The sequence below is a fragment of the Lates calcarifer genome, unplaced genomic scaffold, assembly GCF_001640805.2.
Source record: "Lates calcarifer isolate ASB-BC8 unplaced genomic scaffold, TLL_Latcal_v3 _unitig_1039_quiver_834, whole genome shotgun sequence".
Taxonomy (NCBI): Eukaryota; Metazoa; Chordata; class Actinopteri; family Centropomidae; genus Lates; species Lates calcarifer.
Genome location: NW_026115247.1, coordinates 40179 through 62398, shown reverse-complemented (window position 1 = coordinate 62398; position 22220 = coordinate 40179). Strand labels below are relative to the sequence as shown.

Below are 22220 nucleotides of genomic sequence, written 5' to 3'. Positions count from 1 at the left end.
CCTATAACATATATCATTATCACAGCAGTTACAGAGTTTAATGGCTCTGTTTAACCAGGTTTAGGTTTAGAAATGGAGGGACTCCACATATCGATACAACAAAAATACTCCAACTGCCACTTACCAGCTTTCTGAGAATAACCGTGGTGATGTAGCAACAGCCACATGTTCATCACTGCAGAGACAAAGGAAGAGGAGTGTGTAAGAATGTGCAAAAAATAATCTGATGACTGTTTAGCAGATGGCAGCTGTGCAGAGTTTATCATAGAGAAGTTCAGATATCTGATAGTAATTTAAAATTTGAACCTAAACATTTCCTCAGTTTCTTTATAGATACGGACTCAGTACTCACACAGTCGGATGCCGGAAGCTGAACCCTCCATGTCGCTGTGCTGCTGACTGACTGAGCATCAGACTGAATGTGATATATGACAGGTAAGAACTTCCTCTTCCTGTGTCTCTTCTGGTGATTGAGGCAGCAGCAGGCCTGAGGCTTTGGATGGAAAAGTAGAACGACTCTGAATTTAGATAATACAACACAGTACAATGTCACCAGGTGGCGCCAGAGAACCTCATTTTGGAGCTCGCAGACAGCAGTGCTAAAGACGTAACTCTGGTGAACAGAAAGCAAATAAATATTAAAATGTACATTTTAAGCACTGTTCATTTTGAATCACTTTTGTAGTGACTTACTAGGTCGACAAGCACCTCCAACCACCATCATATTTCATTTCATTTCATGTTTTTTGTAATACACATTTTGGCCACAAGAGGCTGAAATGCTCCACTACCCCAGTCTGAATAGGCCTAAAGACATCTGTATTAAATTATTACTATTTACAACACAAACATTATATAATTACACCAGTGTCTTATTGTGTAACATATTTTTTTTATTGAATAATCTTTACACAAGTGACAAGTGTACAGCCTGAACCATTGTCATAAACAATCACATTCAGAGCTCAAACTCATTTCCAATAACCTGAATGACCCTTTGAAATACAGAAAACTCAGCTGTAACAAACTGCACAAAACACAAACACATTATAAACAGTAATACATAAAACAGTCAGAAAGTTCACATTATTTTCTTCTTCTGCACCAAAAATTGTTTTGATTGTATTTTATTTTCATACAGTGAAGAAATACAGCATTCCCTAATATTAAGTGGATTTTTTTTTTTATTATCAGTTTTTAATTGTCATACTGCTTCCCCTCCTTCACATGGGAGGTCTGACATTAAGTCGATGGTCAATATCACGTAGCTTTTGTCACACATGAGACCACAGTGAGAGTATTTAAAAGCAGCAGCAGCTCTTTTATTTTAAACAGCGTATGTGAACAGACAGAACAGAGTGGTTTCACTGCTCCCAGACAACTCCTCAACACATGGGTTAGAAATGATGATAAAAACTTCATTCTACAGTAAAAACTATAACACATTAAATTAGCTTGGTTGAGTTCTAGTGATGAACAGTATTTTTTTGCTTTTTTTCTGAAATTGTTTCTTAAATGAAACAGTGTCATGAAATCGTCATTTGCTATAAAAAAAAAAAAACTACAGGAGATTCATATTAGAGACAAAAGTTTGATTTTCTACTCCATCAGTTTACAGTTTGACCAGAGACATTTAGTCTCCTCCAGTGTTATTTACTGTAATACAGGTGCATCGAGATCAAATTCATCATGAAGCTATAAGGTGGTTTAGAGTACTTGTGTCCTGATAAGAATACATCTAATTAACAAGTCGTATTTTGTTGGTGGTTGTTAACCCATGAGCTGCTGCACGCTGAACTGTGGGGCTCATCTACCTGTTTCCATCTGTGGGTATCTCATGTGGTTTTTGTCTGAGATGCTAAACAAGAAGCTTAAATTATCACCAGCGCCTGCAGCTTCTCAAACAGACACAGTCTAACCTGGCTCTTTATAAATATCAGCTGAGTAATACAGTGGTTCTCACCATCTTATGGTTGTGACACCAAGACTACACTGCTTCATAGGCACTGCTGCAAACCTCAGCTGAATTACTAGCTTAAAAATACAGCTTCAGCGCTCGCTGGCATCGACTGTATGCTACATGTTTTGTAACACAGGTAGAACTAAGTTGTGTTTTGTTTTAACTGTCACAATTTATTCTCTCTAAGTCTGATGAATACCTTATTGTCACACTGAAGCAGTCCCACCAATATCAACAAAACCACCAACATAACACTGACACCAGTGCAGCGCAGCAGATAGAGCTGAGGAGGAGCCTCAGAGGGATGATGAGGGGAAGGCTGAGGGGAAGGCTGAGGGTCTTCATCAGCTGCTAGAAAGAAAACGGAAGGTGTTGAATGAGACATGATCCTAATGCTGTAAAACACATTTAAATACCTAAACCATACACCAATCAGCTGCTGTGGCTGATTCTATACTCATCATAGACTTTTTTTACGAGTTATAAACTTGTTTTTAGATGTAATACTTATAATGAAGCATTCTCTTCAATGACTGTGTCCATGTGTTGGCAAACATACAATGTTTCTCTGAAAATGTAGATTTTAGGATCATCAGACCTAAAACATCAGTCTCACCTCTGACAGTCAGTCTGCTCTTTGCTGAGTCTCCAGATCCAGAGATGCTGCACCTGTACAGTCCTTCATCAGACCTGGAGACATTGTGGATGGTCAGCTGTCCTTCATAACCCGTCTTCATATAGATGCCGTCTTTATAGAAGTCAGCTGGGAGGTTGGAGGACGTCTGCTTCTTTCTACAGCGCAGAGTCACATTATCTCCCTCCATCACAGGAAGAACAGGACTCTCCAGGATCACAGAACCAGCTGAACAATACATATTTTTACAAAATATTTTGTGTTAACAATTGCTTTATGCTGAGAATATATTTACATTAAATCTTTCATTCCTGTTATAAATCATAAGCTGTAAGAGGAACAAAGCTATTAGGGCAGGAGTAGTACCATCAAGGCCATTTTTGAAAATGTGTCAAGCAAAATTCTCCTTTTATGCCTTCAGGGTTTAAGAGTTAAAACTTTCATTAAAAAAAAAAAAAAAAAAAAAATATTGTCAAGTGTAACTCTAGAACATGGAGCAACCTAAAATCAGATACATACAAAAAAAAAAAAATCATCTTTGTTTTATTTTTGAAACATCAGTGTGTCTCACCTCTGACAGTCAGCCAGCTCTCTGCTGACTCTCCAGATCCAGAGATGTTACACCTGTACAGTCCTTCATCAGACCTGGAGACACTGTTGATGGTCAGCTGTCCTTCATAACCCGTCTTCATATGGATACCGTCTTTATAGAAGTCCAGCTGTGAGGATGGAGGACGTCTGCTTCTTTCTACAGCGTAGAGTCACATTATCTCCCTCCATCACAGGGAGAACAGGACTCTCCAGGATCACAGAACCAGCTGAACAACAAGGGTTTGAAACATAATTTGTTGTAAGAATTGTTTTATGCTGAAAATATGCTGCAGAGTTAGTGTTTTACTATTTACATACCAGTGACAGTGATGTTGACAGAGTTGCTTCTCTTCACACCCCCCATTTCACACCAGTATTCTCCACTGTCTGTTGGGTATGCAGTTTTAATTTGACAGGGTTCTGTTGATGTCTCCCAGGTAGAGGAACATATAGCACTGACTCCCCTGATCTTCCTCATCACTCTCCACCCAGTCAGTCCCTCCAGTCCCTCACAGCTGACAGTAATGGGCTCATATTCAAAGTGCTGTTGTCTGTTTGGAACAACCTGAGGAAAGGCTGCGTCTGAGAACAGAGTCAGAAAATTAGATACATGTTAAGAAAAGTTTGCCTAAAGGTGCAGCAACATCACAACACAAAGAGTCAGATTCTCTAAATGCTACTTACCTGATTTGCCAGAACAAATGAACTCGACTTGTGTAACCAACAGCAGCAGCACACTCATCACTGCAAAGACAGAGAAACGGCTGTAGATCAGATGTATCAGCAGGTAAACGTGTAGTATTTTCTCCTCCAGAGAGAATACACACAAAGTATATCAGTGTGTTCTGGATAATTAATTTACACTTGAACCCAATATGCTAATAAATCTCACTCATATTTCACAGTGACTGACTGAATATATTTTAGATACAGACAGACTCAGTACTCACTCAGTCTGAGGCAGAGAGCTGTGACCTCCATGTTGTCTTGCTGCTGACTGACTGAGCATCAGACTGAATGACAGATATAAAGGTACGAACCTCCTCTTCCTGTGTCTCTTCTGGTGACCGAGGCAGCAGGTCTGAGGTTTCTGACAGATACAGTAGAGCTGCTCTGAATTTAGATTATACAAAGTACAATGTCACCAGGTGGCGCCAGAGAACCTTATTTTAGAGCATGCAGACAGGAGGGCTAAAGACAGAAAACAAATAACAATAAAAATGTACATTTGAAGCACTGTTCATTTTGAATCACTTTTGTGACAACTAACTAGGTAGACAGGCACCTCCAACCACCATCAGGACATTTTATTGTCTGTCAGAATATTATGTGGTACAAAGACACACCCACACATGTATATTCTCAATGTATTGGCCAAAAACTGATCTTTGATATCAGGCAGTTGTTATGGTGAATTTTATTTTCTTGTCTCTCTGTGTTATGAATTAAATGAAAATCTACAGAGAAAAAAAGAAATCTGGTGATCCATTTTCAAGTCTGATCTAAATATTTAAAAAACTTTTTTTTTTGTCAAAACAAGCAGCAGTCTTATTTATTTATTCATTTATTTGTTTATTTTGTATACTATATTGTATTTTATTTTATATATTTTTATACAATGCAGAAATGCAGCATTTCCTAATATTAAGTGGATTTTTAAAATCAGTTTTAAATTGTCATATTTCTTCCCCTCCTTCACACATTCACATGGGAAACATGTATTTCCTCTTCTTTTTTAAACAACACATGTCAACAAGTGTTGACAATATGGTTCATTTCTTACTCATAGTCTGACATTAGGTTGATGGTCAATATCACATAAACCTTTGTCACATGAGGCCACAGAGACCACAGTGAGAGTATTTAAAAGCAGCAGCAGCTCTTTTATTTTAAACAGCGTGTGTGAACAGACAGAACCGAGTGGTTTCACTGCTCTACTTTAACAGACACTGATGCTGTGAGGTGAACTGAAGGTCTCGCTCTCATTTGAAGGATGATGATGACAAATCATGTCTGTTTAGATCATTTCCCCTTCATAACAAGCTGCACATTGTTTGTTATGTGCCTTCTTTATGAAGCTCTTAATACATCCAATGTTACAAATCACAATAGTTTGATTGAAGTTTGACGGTCCATGTTAATTAAAGGCTCCTGCATCATGGTAACAGCTGCATGTGTGGTTGTATAACTTTAAATAGTTCCTCATCCGTCCTTCAGTCAGGTGTCTCTGCTCTCAGTAACCTGTGCAACACACAACACAAAGTTTCTTGATTGCACTGTAACAAAATGAATGGGGAAGGATTTGTTTATTTTCCCCCAGTGAAAATCTAAATGTTGCTTCAAATGATTCTCCATACTGATAATAATACAAGTCTGAAAAGGAAATAATGAATGTATTTATTTATTGACATAAAAGTTCCCCAATTGATATTTTGTGCATCTAAAAATTCCAGAACCAGTCCATAAAATATCCATTAATTCTAAAAGGTAAACTCCACCATGACAACAGTGTTCTTAATGACATTGCTATGGACATGAAAAGGTCAAGTGTTGCTTGCAAAACAAGAAAGAACAGCTCAGTGGTATTACCTCTTCATGCTGGATGTAATAGTTAAGTGTCAGCCAGGCTTAAGGTGTGGTAAACAACCAACGATTTCTCCTCATCTGACAAAGACAATTACAGAGAACAATTATGGAGAATCCGAGACACATACATACATTAAATACATGAATGAACAACCACTCCAATACTGGCTGGTTACATCAGTGGGGTACCACAGGGCTCAATTATTTACCCATTTATTCTTATATTAAACAGCCTTAAGCTTTGATTATGTTTTTAAGTCATTATTATGCAGATGATACCCACATTTATATTTGATTAAACATTTGTATTCCAATGACTGACTGTACAGTTAAGTAAGGGAATACTATAAATTCTTTAAAAAAGTGAATCGACTCTGTTCTTATTTTTTTCATAATTAAAGAGCTGTAGTCTCCTGTTTTATTTATGGAGATGCAGGTGCATCGAGAACAAAATGTATGCATGAGAAAGTAAGCGTCAGAATTTACCACAATTACATGAGTCTTGTGACCTGCCCCATTGTTATTTATAACATACTGTCCACCCCCTCACTTACCCCACAACTAATGAGGCTGTAAGGCGGTCTAGAGTACTGTGCAGCTCAAATTATCACCAGCGCCTGCAGCTTCTCAAACAGACACAGTCTGACCTAGCTCTTTATAAATATCAGCTGAGTAATTCAGTGTTTCATTTTCTGGTTGTGACACCAAGACTACATTACTTCATAAGCACTGCTGCAAACCTCAGCTGAAGGGAGGTCAGCTTTAATGCTGAGTGATATATTTTTCATTTACTTGTTTTTTTTATGTTTGCATGCATTCTCTGTCTCTGTCTCAGTGTCAAAGTGTGAATTACCTTTTTTCTCCTTGGGTCTTGCTATCTTGACGACAGCATATGTTGCCTCACTTGGTTCAGCTACTCTGGAATCTACAGACACTGAAACATAATGAACTCATAATGAATATATTCCACTCAGATCCCAACTGCTGCTGCAAGCTTCAACTGAGTGAAAGGTGTTACATGTTGCTTTCCCAGTGTCAAGTGTAAACTACCTTTCTCTTTCCTGGGTTTTGTGATGACAGCGTATGTTTCCTGGCTTGGTTCAGTTACACTGGCCCCTGCACATTACAGATCAGTTAAATTAGTTAAGTATTTACAGAAATAGCACAGGATAAACTCACATGCTCACAATCTCTTTCTACTCCTCTATATAAATTTACACTTGTTCTCAAGACCATGGACTGATTTAACAGCTTGAAACTTGAAACCTAGTTTTAAAATGATGTCCATTTAAGAAAAAAATGTCTTTGTTTCATGGATCCCAGCTGAAAAAAAAAGATTATATTGATTATGACAAAATGATTATATTGACAATTATAATTGATTTTTTATGCCTTGAACGTGTGATTGGTTACGATGCTCTTTTTACTTAGTACTACTCCTCTAAGATCCGTAATAATTACATGCACATAAACTTGCACATGGGTACAGATCAATGTCAAAGTGAAGTGATCTGAATGCTTTCTGAGAGCACTGCAATATATTTACATTGAAAGGAGGTTTATGTTCCTCACCTGTTTGTGGAGGAGAGGAGGACTGGGCAGAGGAAGGAGAGGCTGAGACACCTGTTGGAAAAGATCAGCAAATCAAAACAAGTTTACGGGTGAAGGCCATCAGGAGCCACCGGAACAGAGTGGTGCTGTCGTCAGTTGTCACATGCTATAATACACAGTTGTGTCAGTGGTTTAAATGGCTCATTCTCTGTACCTCTGATGGTCTTTTGATGTTTCCTACATTGAAGCAGTCCGACCGACAGCAGCAGAGCCACCAACAAAACACTGACACCAAGTCCGAGCAGCAGATAGAACTGGGGGGGATTTTGAGGTGGGTGATGAGGAGGTTCATGAGAGGGATGATGAAGGGGATGATCAGGGGAAGGCTGAGGATCTTTATAAGCTGCCAGAAAAATAATGTGCTGCATGAGACATGATCCTGGTGCTGTAAAATGCTTGTTTTTAGATGTAATATAATGCAATGAAGCTTTATTCAATGACCGTGTCCCTGTCTCAGTAAACATACAATGTTCCTCTGAAATGTAAATCTTAAGATATCATCAGACCTAAAACATCAGTGTGTCTCACCTCTGACAGTCAGCCAGCTCTCTGCTGACTCTCCAGATCCAGAGATGCTGCACCTGTACAGTCCTTCATCAGACCTGGACACACTGTGGATGATCAGTTCTCCTGTAGAGCTGCTCCCCAGGAACAAACCATCTTTATAGAATCCAGCTGTGAGGGTGAAGGACGTCTGCTTCTTTCTACAGCGCAGAGTCACATTATCTCCCTCCATCACAGGGAGAACAGGACTCTCCAGGATCACAGGACCATCTGAACAACAAGGGTTTGAAATATAATTTGTAGTAAGAGTTTGTTTTGCATTGAAAACATATTGTATTATAACAAACAAATGTGTGACAAGTAGTGTTTTACTATTTGCAAACCAGTAACAGTGATGCTGACAGAGTTGCTTCTCTTCACACCCCCCATTTCACACCAGTATTCCCCACTGTCTGCTTTGTATGCAGTTTTAATTTGACAGGGTCCTGTTGATGTCTCCCAGGTAGAGGAACAAATTGTACTGACTCCCTTGGTCTTCCTCATCACTCTCCACCCAGTCAGTCCCTCCAGTCCCTCACAGCTGACAGTAATGGGCTCATATTCAAAGTGCTGTTGTCTGTTTGGAACAACCTGAGGAAAGGCTGCGTCTGAGAACAGAGAGTGAGAACATTGCGATGTATTAAGGGGACATAGAACAGCTCTGGTTACATTCAACAATTAAACATTTTAAGTGATGATGCAGAGAGTTAAAAAAGTTAAAGACATTTGTGTTACTTCTGTTTCAGGTTATTGAAAATTGCAAGTCAGCTCTGTCTGAGAAAATGGTGGACAGCAGTGATAACGTCATCATCACTGTCAAAATGGCAACTGCTGAGCCTCTTGCTCATCCTGAAGAAGGGAGAGATTTCAAATCCACATTCAGTGGATGACTGCATGAAGGCCACTGTTATCCATATTCTCAGACAGAGCTGACTTGCAATTTTCAATTGCCCAAATCAAAAATCCCAGAAACTTGAGTTTAAGTGCATCTCCATCTACGTTAGGCCACAAACGTATCACTCTTATATCAAATAGTTACATTAGCCTGCCTTAATTTTTGAAAAAGAGTAGTCATTTCTAAATACACCAGTCTTTCTTTCTTTCTGCGGCTACTTACCAGCTTTCTGAGAATAACTGAGGTGAAGTTGTACAACGAGCAGCAGCAACACGTTCACTGGAGAGACAAAGAAAGAAAGCTGGATATCAGATTTATCAAAATGTCTGTAACACTGGCTACTCATGTTTGTCAGTCAGCAGTTTACTCCATATGATATTAACTTATCTGCCAACTCCCAGAGAGAACTATCAAATAACTGTGCATCAAGTACATCAATGCATTTTGAGTGGTTAACTTCAATTAGCACTTGAAGGAAATTATTCAGCTCCATACTCAGTTTAATACACCAGTACTCACTCAGTCTGAGGCAGAGAGCTGTGACCTCCATGTTGTTTCACTGCTGACTGACTGAGTATCAGACTGAATGACAGATATAAGAGGTAAGAACCTCCTTTTCCTGTGTGACCGAGGCTGCAGCAGGTCTGAGGTTTCTGACAGATACAGTAGAGCTGCTCTGAATTTAGATATGTAATAGAAAACAATAGAAATATATACATGTGCAGTGTCACCAGGTGGCGCCAGAGGACTTTAGTTCAGAGCTGGCAAACAAGCGTGCTGGAGGTAACTGATGACCAGAGAAGTGAAAAAGGTGAAACAGAAAAAAACAACATACAAATAGATAATACTAATAGTAACTCATTGTAACTGTCATTGGTAGATACTCTCTATATTGTGTTAATCTATCTGATATGATGTTATTGTGCCTGTTGACAATTTTAGGATGTTTTCCAAAAAAATAAAAAAATATATACATACAGACACACACACACATACTCATCTTTGTACAAATGTGAGGACCTTTGTTGACACTATGCATTTCTTGACCCCCAGCCCTAACCTTAACCTAATTCTAACCTTAAAACCAGGTCAAACGTTCACTCACTCACTCACTCAGTCCCATTCTGCCCCCTGCAGTAAACCAGCCTCATTACACCCAATATACACGTATTTATTTTAACCAATTAGCCACTGAGACAAAGACAACGACTGTTATTCACCAGTTTATTTTGTCCTTGTTCCACCTGCCTGCTGTTTTATGTGTTACTATGGTATTAAATACAACTGCCAGACACCTACTTTACAGCAGGTCCAAAGTTCAGTTACAACTCAGTAAAACAGGTCATAAATAAAAACACTGAAAGAAAGCGAAAGTACAGGGCAAGGACACACCCTCATTCGTTCTCAGTATACTGGACCACTGACCTCTGATATCAGTCACTGTGATGTGATTGGAAGTTGCTTGGAATGACTTGATAAGACAGTCTGCAAACACTGAGACTGAGTATGACTTGACTTTATGTTTTTTGTACAGAGATATGACCTTGTATTATTTTAGACATTCGGTTTCATATTTACATCAGCTAAAAAAAAAAATCTGTGTCAGTACAACAGCTCTACAAACACTGTTCTTCTAGTCCACACACATTCAGTGGAGCTTGATGTAAAGGAATAATTAAACCAACATGTTATCTATTAACAGAGGGCAGTTTTATTGTGGACTGTATTATTCTGGACTTTGATCCTCCACCTTACTTTCCTTAGGGGTGAGACGACACACAAACACACACACACACAGGTACGTAGGATTTTTACATAAAACCCTTTGACATTCTTTTAAACGTGCCATTATTGTAATTATTTATAGTCAACTACAGTCTTCTCTGCCAGTCTTTTTCAGACATATCTGTTGCTTCTGTAGTGCCAGTCAGGTGCTATTGGCATATTTCAGCAGAGAAAACCAGCATATTAAAAAAGTGATTACAGAAACACTAATTAACGAATGACTGTACAATGAATACAGTTAAACTGGGCTACAATGCACATAAAAAGAAAGAAACTGAACATAAATAGAAGCCTGTGAAGTTTTTACCTTGTTTTTGCTGATATTCAATCTCTTGAAAATCTATGTGCTCCTTTCCTCCTGTTTGAACCATATTCAATTTTGTAATACAAAATGAAATCACATCAGTGGGCTTCACTGTAAAGTGGTTAAAGAGATGTTTTAGATTTAATTTGTGTCTCATGCTTTAGAGTTTCAGAGCTTCAGGATGACTCAGAAGTGGGACAGATTCCTCTTAAGCGCTCAGCTCAGGGACTTCAGTGTCTTGGTTTTGCATCATGCTGTTCTTCTTCTCCTAACACACCTTTGTGGAGGTAAACTGCACACACAACAGATACACTAACAAAATGGTAAAAGCATTTAAATGTAAAGGTAAAAGGCCACGACCACAGTTTGGATACATGATTAAAACATAATTCTGTAACATAACGGCTGTGTGAGGACAGATGACTGTAAAAACACACTATTCAATGGCAAGTTGACTTCTTATTCATTTTACAGCCCATGTTTCCACCAGAAAAAAGTGACATAGTCAGTTACATACTGTACTATATACTACTAATATGCTATTGTTGTCCTAGTGATGTATTGAGCTCTATAAAGAACTCTGTAAGTAGGAAAACACAGAACTTGATGGATTTTTTCCCTTTAGGTCAGTCTGAGATGATCGGGCCACCTCAGCTAATCGTGGGAATCATTGGTGGTGATATTATTTTACCATGTCACCTGGAGCCTCCTGCTGATGTTACTGGCCTGACTGTGGAGTGGGCGAGATCTGATCTGAACCCAAGATTTGTCCATCTGAGGCGAGACGGTGTGGAGCTTCTGCTTGATCAGAATTCATTGTACACGGGGAGAACATCACTGTCGTCCAACAAATTGAAGACTGGAGACATTTCTCTGAAACTCTCCAATGTGAAAATCTCTGATGCAGGAACATATAAATGCCTTGTTCCCAAGTTTGGAGCAGAGTCTGCATTTGAGGTTGTTGTAGGTAAGACATTCGTCCATTGTTTGGAGAAAACACTATAATCATCCAGGAGAGGTTTAAATGCACTTTACAGTAATGAGAGACACTGAGGCTGGTGGGCATTGTTCCATCAGCTGATCTTGACTTGCTCTGACCACCTGAATCAAATGTTCTGTAATTGCAGTTGCAACAGTGTTTAACATTTCTGCTCTGTCAGGTGCTGTGTCCTCACCTGATGTGGAGATTTCCACACTCAGCAATGCAGTGGTGTTAGACTGTAAATCTAAAGGCTGGTATCCAGAGCCTGAGGTGTTGTGGCTGGACGGTGAGGGAAACCTCCTCTCTGCTGGACCTACAGAGACAGTCAGAGGTCCTGATGACCTCTATACTGTCAGCAGCAGAGTGACTGTGGAGAAGAGACACAGCAACAGCTTCACCTGTAGAGTCCAACAGAACAAAACCAACCAGACCACAGAGACACACATACATATAAAAGGTATAAAAATGGTTGATAATATAATGATGTGGTCACTCTGTCAGTTTCATGTTTCATGTAACTGGTATTTTGTTGTTTTATTATTTCAGATGATTTCTTCATGGTTTCATCGAGTTCTCCAGTTCGTATTGCTGTCAACCTGGTTGTTTGCTTCTCATGTGTTCTTACAGTTTTCTTTGTTGCTTGGAAAATCAGCAGTAAGTCACAAATACATTGTAGTTTTTCCTAAATGTCAAGTCAGTAACCTGGTTACTCTGATGGACTGAAAATCTTGAAACAACAGATTTGAGCTTCATTTAAACACACTCTGATACTCCTGTATTCACACAGAAACCAAAGAGCATCAGGATGAAACTGAATTAGGAGAAAGAAAGTCCAGGATGACAACACTGGGCAACGACACAGAACTTCAGCTTCTGATGGGGGAACATGGAGCCAGAGATCAGCTCATGACAGAAAGAGAGAAAATGAAGTATCTGGACACGACAAAGGCAAAACTTGATGAGGCGTTAGAGGGGAGAGAGGAAGACCTGAAACATTTAGAACAGGTGATTTCAACACTGACAGAGCAGAAGAAGGATCTGAAGCACCAGAGAGAGAAACTCATCTCTCTACAGCAGGAGGTGAAGATACAGATAGAGAATATCAAGAAGAAGCTGAAGGAAACACCAAAAACAGACAAAGAGAGAAAAAAGCAGAAACGTGAAAAGTACAAAGAGGGTCTGGAGAGGACAAAGACAGAATATGAGCAACTGTTCAAGAACACAGAGAAACTACTGGAGAGAACAGAGGAGATGATCATTAAAATGACAGAGAGGAAGGGAAAACTGGATATGGACAAGGAGAAAATGACTAAACACCTGAAAGAGATAGAGAAACAGAGAGATGAGGTTCAGAGGAAACTTCAGTCAGAGTCAGAGCAGTTAAAACAGTCAGAGCTGTTAAAACAGTCAGAGCAGTTAAAACAGTCAGAGCAGTCAGAGAGAGAAGAGGAAAGAAATGATACATCACCTAATGATCCTCCAGTCCAACAGATCTCCAGTTAAAATCAGAATCTGGTTTATTCAGTTTAGATCCACAGTTTTATGAGTTAAGCAGTCTCTGTGATCACAGTGACCTTTGTCTGATCTCAGTTTGTAACCACCTAGAACATATTGTGCTGTAACATTTGTTGTGAATTCATTTTTAAATAGATTTTGACCCTGATGTTATTCTATGTCCTGATTTATTTTATTGTCCTGTTTCTGTCAGATTAGAGTAAACACCGCCCTCTGGTGGTCAGATCAGCTCAAAGCTGAAAAAGTAAAAAATACTGAGCCTCATCAACAGATCAGCAGTTTCCTCCAACACTCCCAAATCCACAGGAAAATAAATCATAATGAAAATATCCAAACAACACTTTTTGTACTCACAGTTCCTGATGTTTTATTGTTGAGAAATACTGAAATACTTATTGTGTCTTTTTATAATTAATAAACGTGTTTTTTTATGCTTTGTAATGTTTTGATGAACATCATTTGTCTTTCTGGTGAAAATACATATTATTGTACTTTCAAACTTTTGGGGTTTTTTTGCCATTAGCATGTTTTTACTGAGACACTGACTGATAACTGTTAAACATCCTCTGAAGTGTGACATTAATGAGAGATGTTAACGTGACAGAATGTGAAGGTCATGTGAAGCTTTCAGCAGCAGGTGACCACAGAGAGTATTTAAAACCTGCAGCAGCTCTGTTCTGATCTACAGCATCTTCACACGTGAACACACACCACTGTCACACTCTCATTAACCACACACTCTCACAAATACACACTGCTGAAGGCTGAGGATGGTGATGATGAGAGTCACACAGTTATACACTCATTCATTAGTCATGAACCCACACATCATAAACTGATTCTATTTCACAAACACGTTTTATTCTTTCATCTGAATTCAAACAACACTTAAACTAATGATATCAACAGTGTAACACCTGAACACTGAAGGAAACAAACAGGACTCGATGTGTGAACATACAAATAAGAATTTTCCATATCAATGTATGATATTAGTGTGAATATGACTTTACAGCAGCTACACAACAAACATTAACCACAGTCTGTGCTTCAGTCACGTCTGTCTGCTCTCTGGAAAACACAAACAAAATTCATTCATAAACAAACACATTTTTTTACTGTGGGATTAATGTGGACTTTTCAACTTGTCTGATTTAAAGTACAAGAACTGACTGTTGTTGTTAATAAACTGTATCAGTTGACATCAGTGTGTTGTCTAGTGCATGTAAAGTGCAAGTAAATCCATGTCTAAAGGAACATAATTTGTGATCTTTATTGCAATAATTCAGACATGCACAGTACATGTATTTTGACTCTTACCTAATCGATTGTGTAATAAAAGGGTTCTGCGTCTGTTGTCTCTCTTCCTGCTGAGAGAGCGTCAGTGACCGGCGTCACTGTGAAGCTGGAAACTCCTGTTTCTGCTTTGGAAACAAGTGAAACATTTTATACGTCAGTGGGTGCTGCATCAGCTTCAACATGGATGTGATGGAGTTACTCATGGACTAACAGTGCTGACACTGGGTGAAAACTGATCTCTGAGGACAAACCACCTCCACAAATAAGACGCACTGTGGTTCTGTGGTTCTTGTTAGATGTGAGACCAGATGTCAGTCAAACACAGCTGTTAAATCATCTCTATGATTTGTAATAAAATAAATTTGCTTATTATTCTGTGAAAACACAGCAGTGCTCAGAACACCCTGAGGATCTGATCATGCAGCTCTGAGCCTGGTTTAAGTGTCTCATGAAAAGGTCATGAGGTGAACCTTGTTCTGTCTGTGGTCGTCTCATGTGGTTTGTGCTCGGAGCTAAAAGCTATGTCTCCTGCTCCTGAAACAAACACATGCTAATGCATATATATATATATATATATAGAAATATACAAGTTTCACTTCTCTCAGTCAGACTTTCATCTTTTTCTATTTGTTACACCAAAGAAACGTCTGAGCTGCTGTTGGACGCAGAGAGCTGCAGGGCGGTGAGCAGGGTTTTCTATTTGTATGAGAAGTAAAATACCTCTGTCACTGATGTTTCCTGTGATGAGAGAATACATGGCTCCCTGTGGACGAACTGCACTGCTCTGTCCAGACAAAAATGAACAGATGGAATGACATCTAATTGTCTTTATTCACATGGTTTGTGTTCCTCACCTGTTTGACTTTCACCTGACTGTGATCTTGCTGTCGACTTCTTTGAGGAAACACAGACCAACACTGGAGAACAGAGAAGAAAACTTCAGAAGGAAAACTGGAGAGCAAACATAGTAAATATACTTATTATTTAGTATTCTCCAGGTTTTTCTTACAAAGAAATAGTCCCAACACCAGCGACAGCAGAGCCACTGCAGTCCCAGTGACCACCAGGATGAGAACAGGAGAGTGATGACGAATCTCTTCATGCAGCGATGGAGGGTCTTCAAAGATCTGAGCTTTATGATAGAATTTAGTAGAAAAAGTATTTTTGACTTAGGACAGTGGTGGTGTCTCACTCAGAGTATTTGTTGTGTCTCACCTCTGACAGTCAGTCTGCTCTCTGCTGATTCTCCAGATCCAGAGATGCTGCACCTGTACAGTCCTTCATCAGACCTGGAAACGTTCAGGATGGTCATGTTTTCTTTAAAGTCTGTCTCAATTTGGATGCCATCTTTAAAGAAGTCGGTTATAAAGACAGAGGAGGTCATCTTGTTCCTGCAGCGCAGAGTCACAGAGTCTCCCTCCACCACAGGTACAGCAGGACTCTCCAGGATCACAGAACCAGCTGAACAACAAGGGTTTACAATTATTTTATGCAATACGTCTTTTTAAACATGATTTTTCTCTCATGTGGAGCTGAAGAAGGAAATAAGATTCTAACTTAGTAACTAACTAAGTATAAATATAGCAACACAATTATAACCATAGTGCATTGAGTTCCAACTGTTACAGCATGAGTTTCATTGAGCAGAACAGAGGAGCACAATGGAGTCTGGCAGCAAAATAAAATAATCAAATAATAATCTAAATAATCTTGATATGAAACAATTGACAGGTTGTGACATAAAAACAAGTTGACACAAAGTTTTCTTTAAGCTAATGTGTAAACAGTTGCATATGTACACAGCCAGCAGAAACACAGCAACATTACTGTCCTACTGGAGTCTTCTTTATATAGGTTTGTTTATTTTTTGAGAATAAGAACTGGTTTATGCTTTAACTTACTGCTGACACTGATGTTGACAGAGCTGCTTCTTCTGATTCCTCCAGCTTCACACCAGTATTCTCCACTGTCTGTTGAAAAGGCATGATTAATCCTGCAGGGTCCATTTGACGTCTCCCAGACAAGACCACATGTTGTTACAGTTCCCATGATCCTCTTCATCACTCTCCACTCAGTGAAACGATCAAATCCCTCACAGTCAAAGAAGAGAGACTCATATTCAAAGAGCTGCAGTGTGTTTGGAACGATACGAAGAGAAGCTGCATCTGAAAATTAAACAGGAACAGGAAGTGATTATATAAAGTTCACACAGAGGTTAAGTTCAGCTCTGGAAGAACTCACCAGATCCTCTGACTAGTCTCACACTAGTTAGAAACATGTAGTCTACTTTATATTCTACTCTACTCTGTCCTATAACCTGTTACTCACCATTCCTCTCAGCACAGTGACCGTGCTGATCCTCTACAGCCAGAAGCATCAGTGTATTTATTACTGAGGATAAAGGAGAGAAGCTGTGTATCAGAAATAAAGCAGGTGTTTTTATTGCAGATTTGATTTGTTAGTTTAGAGACAAACAGGTTGAATACTCACTCAGTCTGAAGCAGAGAGCTGTGACCTCCATGTCGTCCTGCTGCTGACTGACTGAGCTTCAGACTGAACGACAGATAAATATAATGTAGGTGAGACTTTCTCTTCCTGTGCAGCTTTTCTCTGGTGACTGAAGTGGTTTGAGTTTGTCCGTGACACTGAGCTGCTCTGAGAAACATCTCATTGGTTGAGCCTTTAAGTAGCATCAGAGAATCACAGGTTTCCACAGCGTCAACTGCCAAGTCAAAAGCTAAATGCAATACAACAGTAAGTAATGTAAAACTACTGTAAGTAGCTGAATTCATAATGCTGGAAGGTCAAAGGTTGATTTAGTGATCTGGGGCCAGAGGCACTGGAAGACCCTGATGAACTAGAGGAAACAAACCCAGGACCTTTTCGCTGTGAGATGACACTGATCCAGAGTCAGAAACAACCACTGGACTGCTTCACTCCGTCGTCTGTGACTCTGTACCTTCCTCTTTCTCTCTGCTGTAAATCAGCCTCACACCACTGTTATTTACACTCTCAGGCTTCTGTTTGATGTAACTTCCTTGTAGAACCCATACAATCTTGATTTATGGGCTTCTGTATTTAGATTGTCTTATAGCCAGTTAGCTTGCATCAAGTGATACTGTCAAAGTTCAGTTTCACCTGTCAGTCACAATAAGAAAGTTAATGAAACACCCTGACCCTGAGTCTGTCACATGACCATCAATATACAGAATCATCAAATATGAACCTTATAAGAGCTCTCACAAGTCAGTGGTAAACACTGTGATATGTATGGTAACTGTACAAACTGTGACACTGTGTTTTGTGTTTGGGAATAAAGTGAAAGAGACACGAACAATTCCACATCTGCTGCTAAGACTGCAAACAAAAGTGGGTGGACACACACACACACACACACACACACACACACACACATTTCTGTACACTTGGTCAAGGCCAAAGTCCACATTATATTTCAGGACTTTGACTGTGCAGCTGAGTTGGTTCCTTGAGACGTACCACAGGTATGTAGCCTTTTAAACAAAAATACACAAGTTATTGATAATGATATTTTCCTTAACCTTTCATTGGAATCCATAATGACCAACAGAATTAGAGCAAATCCACTTTGTTTTTCAGCCAAAGTGCTTTTCTATGTTACGTAGCTTTTTACTTACACTTAAATGTAACTATAACGTTCTCATTTAAAACTTCAACAGAATCTATCTAATGATTTAGACATTTCTAGGAGTCAATCTGTAAGTACTTTATAGAAAAACATTTCCGGCACTTTTCACAACTTGTCACACTATAACAAACCATTCCAAAGTCCTGAAACGTCAAAACTACCTCTCAAACTTTTATCACTTTTTATCACTCAAGAAAATCAAGCACATTTACATCTAAGTTTTATGCTATGTCTGCAAACGTTCCTGTTTGTACAGGTTGCAGGCTGTGGTTGAACATCTTGCACATATTCCATTGTCTGAATTATTACTCTTGAACTTGCAATATAGTGACAATCTATTAGAAAAACTGCCTTTAGGTCATAAATAATGGTTGAAATGTACTTTCAAGATAATTTACCAAATATATTTTCCATTTTATAATTAGTTATTTCACTTTTCAGGATGTTTCACAGGTGGCATGGACATCTCCATAAATTCTGCCTTGGTACTGTCAGCACTTTGGTTTTTCATCACACCGCTGTCCTCCTTCTTCTAACCAACAGATGTGAAGGTAAGTTACAAACAAACAAGTTTGCTGGGTACAGTCCTCAAGATTTCCATGGGACTTGTGGGCCCACCACCCACAAGGACAGGCACTGGGGTTGGGTGCATTGTCACCTGGGAAGCAAGCAGGAGTTTGGATCGAGGTGTGCTGATCTCTGGCACCATATACTGGCTCAGCCAGCAAGAATATTAAAGAACTATACTCCAAACCTGAATCTAAACACTAGTAGATGTGATGTACTATCAGGACGTTGTTTTTTTCTTGTAAAACTACAAAGGAAGATACATGAGAGTGGCAGCAGTTAAAAATACACCTGTTTTTCCTTCAGGTCAGTCTCAGATCGTTGGCCCGTCAAAGCCAATCCTGGCAATGGTTGGTGAAGACATCATTTTGCCATGTCGCCTGGAACCTGCCACTGATGTTGTTGCTATGACGCTGGAGTGGGCAAGACCTGACCTGAACCCCAGGTTTGTCCATCTGAGGCGCGATGGAGTGGAACTGTTGATTAATCAGTATCCATCATATGTGGGAAGAACATCACTGTCCACAGACAAACTGAAACATGGAGACATCTCACTCAAACTCTCCAAGGTTAAACTCTCCGATGAGGGAACATATAGATGCCACATTCCATCAAAGGGTACAGCGATGGTTGAGCTTGTTGTTGGTAAGTGGAACACACTGCCACAGTTTGAATGAATGCAACCCGTTACAGAAATGTTCCAAACACAACAAAATAAGAGGTTTAAACACCATGCTCTCTTTATTCTTTCATTAGGTGCAGTTTCCTCACCTGTTGTTGTCATAGCAGAGATCGATCAACCCGTCAGAGCAGTGGTGTTAGAGTGTGAGTCTAAAGGCTGGTATCCAGAGCCTGAGGTGTTGTGGCTGGACGGTGAGGGAAACCTCCTCTCTGCTGGACCTACAGAGACAGTCAGAGGTCCTGATGACCTCTATACTGTCAGCAGCAGAGTGACTGTGGAGAAGAGACACAGCAACAGCTTCACCTGTAGAGTCCAACAGAACAAAACCAACCAGAGCAGAACCGCAGAAATCCGGATTCTAGGTGAAAAAATTTAGTTTTCGGATTTTCTCACTTTCTCAGCTTTTTAACAGCTGCTTTTATTAAACTGTCATGTTTTTCTGTGGTTTGTTGTTTCAGAGGAAGTTTTCCTGGCCCCGTCTTGTTCTGCTGTTCGTATCATCATAGTCCTGATCCTGTCTGTTACCTTCATGGTCTTTCTGGTAGTCGTCTTTGTTTTGTGGAAACTACGACAAAACAAAATCAGTGAGTTATTAATTCATTGAACATATTTCAAATTAACAACAAATATCTTAAGTTATTGTAACAGAGGTCTACTCAGAAATCCTGTTAATGACGCCATGATTTCTGCAACAACAGTGTTTTGACCATTTTATTTTCATTTTGGATAAGAGTATGTATCCAACATGAGAAGTGCAATGAGTTGTCTAATTTATCTATTTAACAGTAAAAACTGCAGAACATGAAAATGAAACACACACCAACCATGCGTCTCCTTCAGTCAGATGCTGAACAAACAAAAGCTTCAAAATCTCCTGCGTTGTGACCATGTCTACAGTACTACTTCCTTTCTACCACTAACGTCATTGTACTTCAAAATAAAGCACAATCTTCACAATAAAACCAGACAGGTTAAAGTAAATACTTATAAATGACTGAACAAATATCATGAAATTATGTTGGACCATAGTAAAGGTCATTTACAGGTGAATGTTTTAATGTTGGGGTCACATCTAATGAATGAAGAGATTTTACCTGCCTGTACTGTACCTGCTTGTAGTTGCTCTGTTTTACTGTTACCACCATTTCTCTTTTATGTTTCTATAACTTGTTGAAATCACACAACTTTCCTTTCTCTATATAAACAGATAAAATGAACCAGGATGGTGAAGCAGAAGAAAGAGAGCAGCTCTTCAACAGAAGTATGAGAAAGGATTATTCGGTGAAGAAAAAGACAGAACTTCATGACATGTTACAGGAGAAAGAGGAAGAAAAGAAAAACATGCAACAAGTGATCTCAGTATTGATGGAACAAAAAACTAAATTGGAGAGCTCCAGAGACAAACAGATATCACAGCTGGAGGAGGTGGAGAAAGAGAGGAGTGAGAATGAGAAGGAACTGAAGTCATTAGAAAAGAAATTCTACTGGGACAAATGTGAAAGAAAAAACGATCTATTAAAGGAGAAAGTGGAACTGGAGGAAAAAGGTAGAGAGTATAAGGGCTCTTTGCAGATCACTATGGAACAGCTACACAAAACGAGGGATGTGATAAAAATAATGACAGAATGGGAAAACAAAATAGAGAATCAGTTTAAGCAAATTGAAAAACAACTGGAGAAGACAGAGAGACTGAAAGAGAAGAACCCGAGGAAACTTCATCCAGATCAGACAGAGCAGTCAGAGAGAGTGGAGGAGACAGAGGAAGAGAAGGAGACAGAGGACGAGACAGAGAAAGAGAAGGAGACAGAGAAAGAGACAGAGAAAGAGGAGGAGACAGAGAAAGAGACAGAGAAAGAGAAGGAGACAGAGAAAGAGACACAGAGAGAGGAGAAGAACAAGATGAAACCTGAACCAGATCAGACAGAGCAGTCAGGGAAAGAGAGGAGACAAACAAAAACACTGATACAGAAACATTTTCAGAGCTTTGTCAGAGTTAATCACAGACTCTGATGATACTGTAAATACTGAGAATCCATTTAGATCCACTGTCCTATAAATGAGAGTTTTTTGATTTGGCTCAGTGTCTAATATTCTTGTATCACTTTATTGTACCTTCTTATTTGATGAGATTTTATTCTATGAAACTTTATTCTTTGGGGAGAATTCATATAAACCTTTATTTCACTAAGTTTTTTCTGTATAGATTGAAATGCACACACATATGTACATTTCTTGAGCTTTTCTGGTGCTATTCAGAAATAACATTGCAAAGTTACTTGACATTATTATTATCATTATCATTATTGATTTTTGTATATTTTTTATTCCCCCTGAGCTTGTTTGAAATGTTTTCCATCTTGAAATAAATGTATCATTGAGTCTGTGACAGTGCATTGTTTTACACTAGCACCAGGTGTTATACCCAACCATTGTGTTGATGAGGATTGATGTTCCAACTCTCAACTATGGTCATGAGCTTTGGGGTAATGACTCAAAGAATAGGATGGCGGATACAACAGCACTGGACTCAGCCTTTCAGATAGGGTGAGCTTGAACAGCCACACATACTGTTAAGTGATTTGTTTTTTCATATTCGGTA

At 39.1% G+C, this 22220-nt stretch overlaps 4 protein-coding genes across 4 annotated transcripts; 2 read left to right on the top strand and 2 right to left on the bottom strand.

Annotated features, from left to right (window-relative positions):
- Window positions 1–826: 826 nt before the first annotated feature.
- LOC108885839 (uncharacterized) lies at window positions 827–9457 on the bottom strand. Its single transcript, XM_051067049.1, has 14 exons — window positions 9340–9457; window positions 9043–9099; window positions 8270–8533; window positions 7911–8156; window positions 7537–7725; window positions 7344–7394; window positions 6822–6887; window positions 6625–6705; window positions 5799–5849; window positions 3870–3929; window positions 3504–3767; window positions 3166–3342; window positions 2577–2822; window positions 827–2311 (listed from the first exon to the last, which is right to left on the bottom strand). The coding sequence occupies exons 1-14, from the start codon at window positions 9368–9370 to the stop codon at window positions 2127–2129; spliced, it is 1968 nt and encodes a 655-aa protein (XP_050923006.1). The 5' UTR covers window positions 9371–9457; the 3' UTR covers window positions 827–2126.
- Window positions 9458–10520: 1063 nt separating this feature from the next.
- Window positions 10521–13842, top strand: LOC108885838 (butyrophilin subfamily 3 member A2). The gene is made up of 6 exons (XM_018680322.2): window positions 10521–10618; window positions 11074–11196; window positions 11535–11876; window positions 12070–12348; window positions 12438–12545; window positions 12679–13842. The coding sequence occupies exons 2-6, from the start codon at window positions 11091–11093 to the stop codon at window positions 13392–13394; spliced, it is 1551 nt and encodes a 516-aa protein (XP_018535838.1). The 5' UTR covers window positions 10521–10618; window positions 11074–11090; the 3' UTR covers window positions 13395–13842.
- Window positions 13843–14726: 884 nt separating this feature from the next.
- On the bottom strand, window positions 14727–17316 carry LOC108885840 (low affinity immunoglobulin gamma Fc region receptor II). The gene is made up of 7 exons (XM_051067048.1): window positions 17196–17316; window positions 17034–17096; window positions 16607–16870; window positions 15921–16166; window positions 15715–15837; window positions 15575–15622; window positions 14727–14830 (listed from the first exon to the last, which is right to left on the bottom strand). The coding sequence occupies exons 1-7, from the start codon at window positions 17224–17226 to the stop codon at window positions 14727–14729; spliced, it is 879 nt and encodes a 292-aa protein (XP_050923005.1). The 5' UTR covers window positions 17227–17316.
- A 797-nt stretch (window positions 17317–18113) lies between these two features.
- Window positions 18114–21992, top strand: LOC108885847 (butyrophilin subfamily 3 member A2). The gene is made up of 6 exons (XM_051067038.1): window positions 18114–18208; window positions 18814–18923; window positions 19246–19584; window positions 19696–19983; window positions 20080–20205; window positions 20829–21992. Exons 2-6 carry the CDS (start codon window positions 18815–18817, stop codon window positions 21629–21631), a joined length of 1665 nt encoding a protein of 554 aa, XP_050922995.1. The 5' UTR covers window positions 18114–18208; window position 18814; the 3' UTR covers window positions 21632–21992.
- The last annotated feature ends 228 nt before the right edge of the window (window positions 21993–22220 follow it).

Coding starts and splice junctions, on each gene's coding strand:
- LOC108885839 (XM_051067049.1), bottom strand. CDS start 9,370: ATGGAGGTCACAGCTCTCTGCCTCAGACTGA. Junction 3,768..3,869: donor CATTTGTTCTGGCAAATCAG/GTAAGTAGCATT, acceptor CTCTGTTCTCAG/ACGCAGCCTTTCCTCAGGTT. Junction 2,823..3,165: donor GAGCTGGCTGACTGTCAGAG/GTGAGACACACT, acceptor TGTATTGTTCAG/CTGGTTCTGTGATCCTGGAG.
- LOC108885838 (XM_018680322.2), top strand. CDS start 11,091: ATGACTCAGAAGTGGGACAGATTCCTCTTAAGCGCTCAGCTCAGGGAC. Junction 12,349..12,437: donor GACACACATACATATAAAAG/GTATAAAAATGG, acceptor TTATTATTTCAG/ATGATTTCTTCATGGTTTCA. Junction 12,546..12,678: donor TGTTGCTTGGAAAATCAGCA/GTAAGTCACAAA, acceptor GTATTCACACAG/AAACCAAAGAGCATCAGGAT.
- LOC108885840 (XM_051067048.1), bottom strand. CDS start 17,226: ATGGAGGTCACAGCTCTCTGCTTCAGACTGA. Junction 17,097..17,195: donor AGCTCTCTGCTTCAGACTGA/GTGAGTATTCAA, acceptor CTTTATCCTCAG/TAATAAATACACTGATGCTT. Junction 15,623..15,714: donor GGTGTTGGGACTATTTCTTT/GTAAGAAAAACC, acceptor TCTGTTCTCCAG/TGTTGGTCTGTGTTTCCTCA.
- LOC108885847 (XM_051067038.1), top strand. CDS start 18,815: ATGTTTCACAGGTGGCATGGACATCTCCATAAATTCTGCCTTGGTACT. Junction 19,585..19,695: donor GATGGTTGAGCTTGTTGTTG/GTAAGTGGAACA, acceptor TTCTTTCATTAG/GTGCAGTTTCCTCACCTGTT. Junction 20,206..20,828: donor ACTACGACAAAACAAAATCA/GTGAGTTATTAA, acceptor CTATATAAACAG/ATAAAATGAACCAGGATGGT.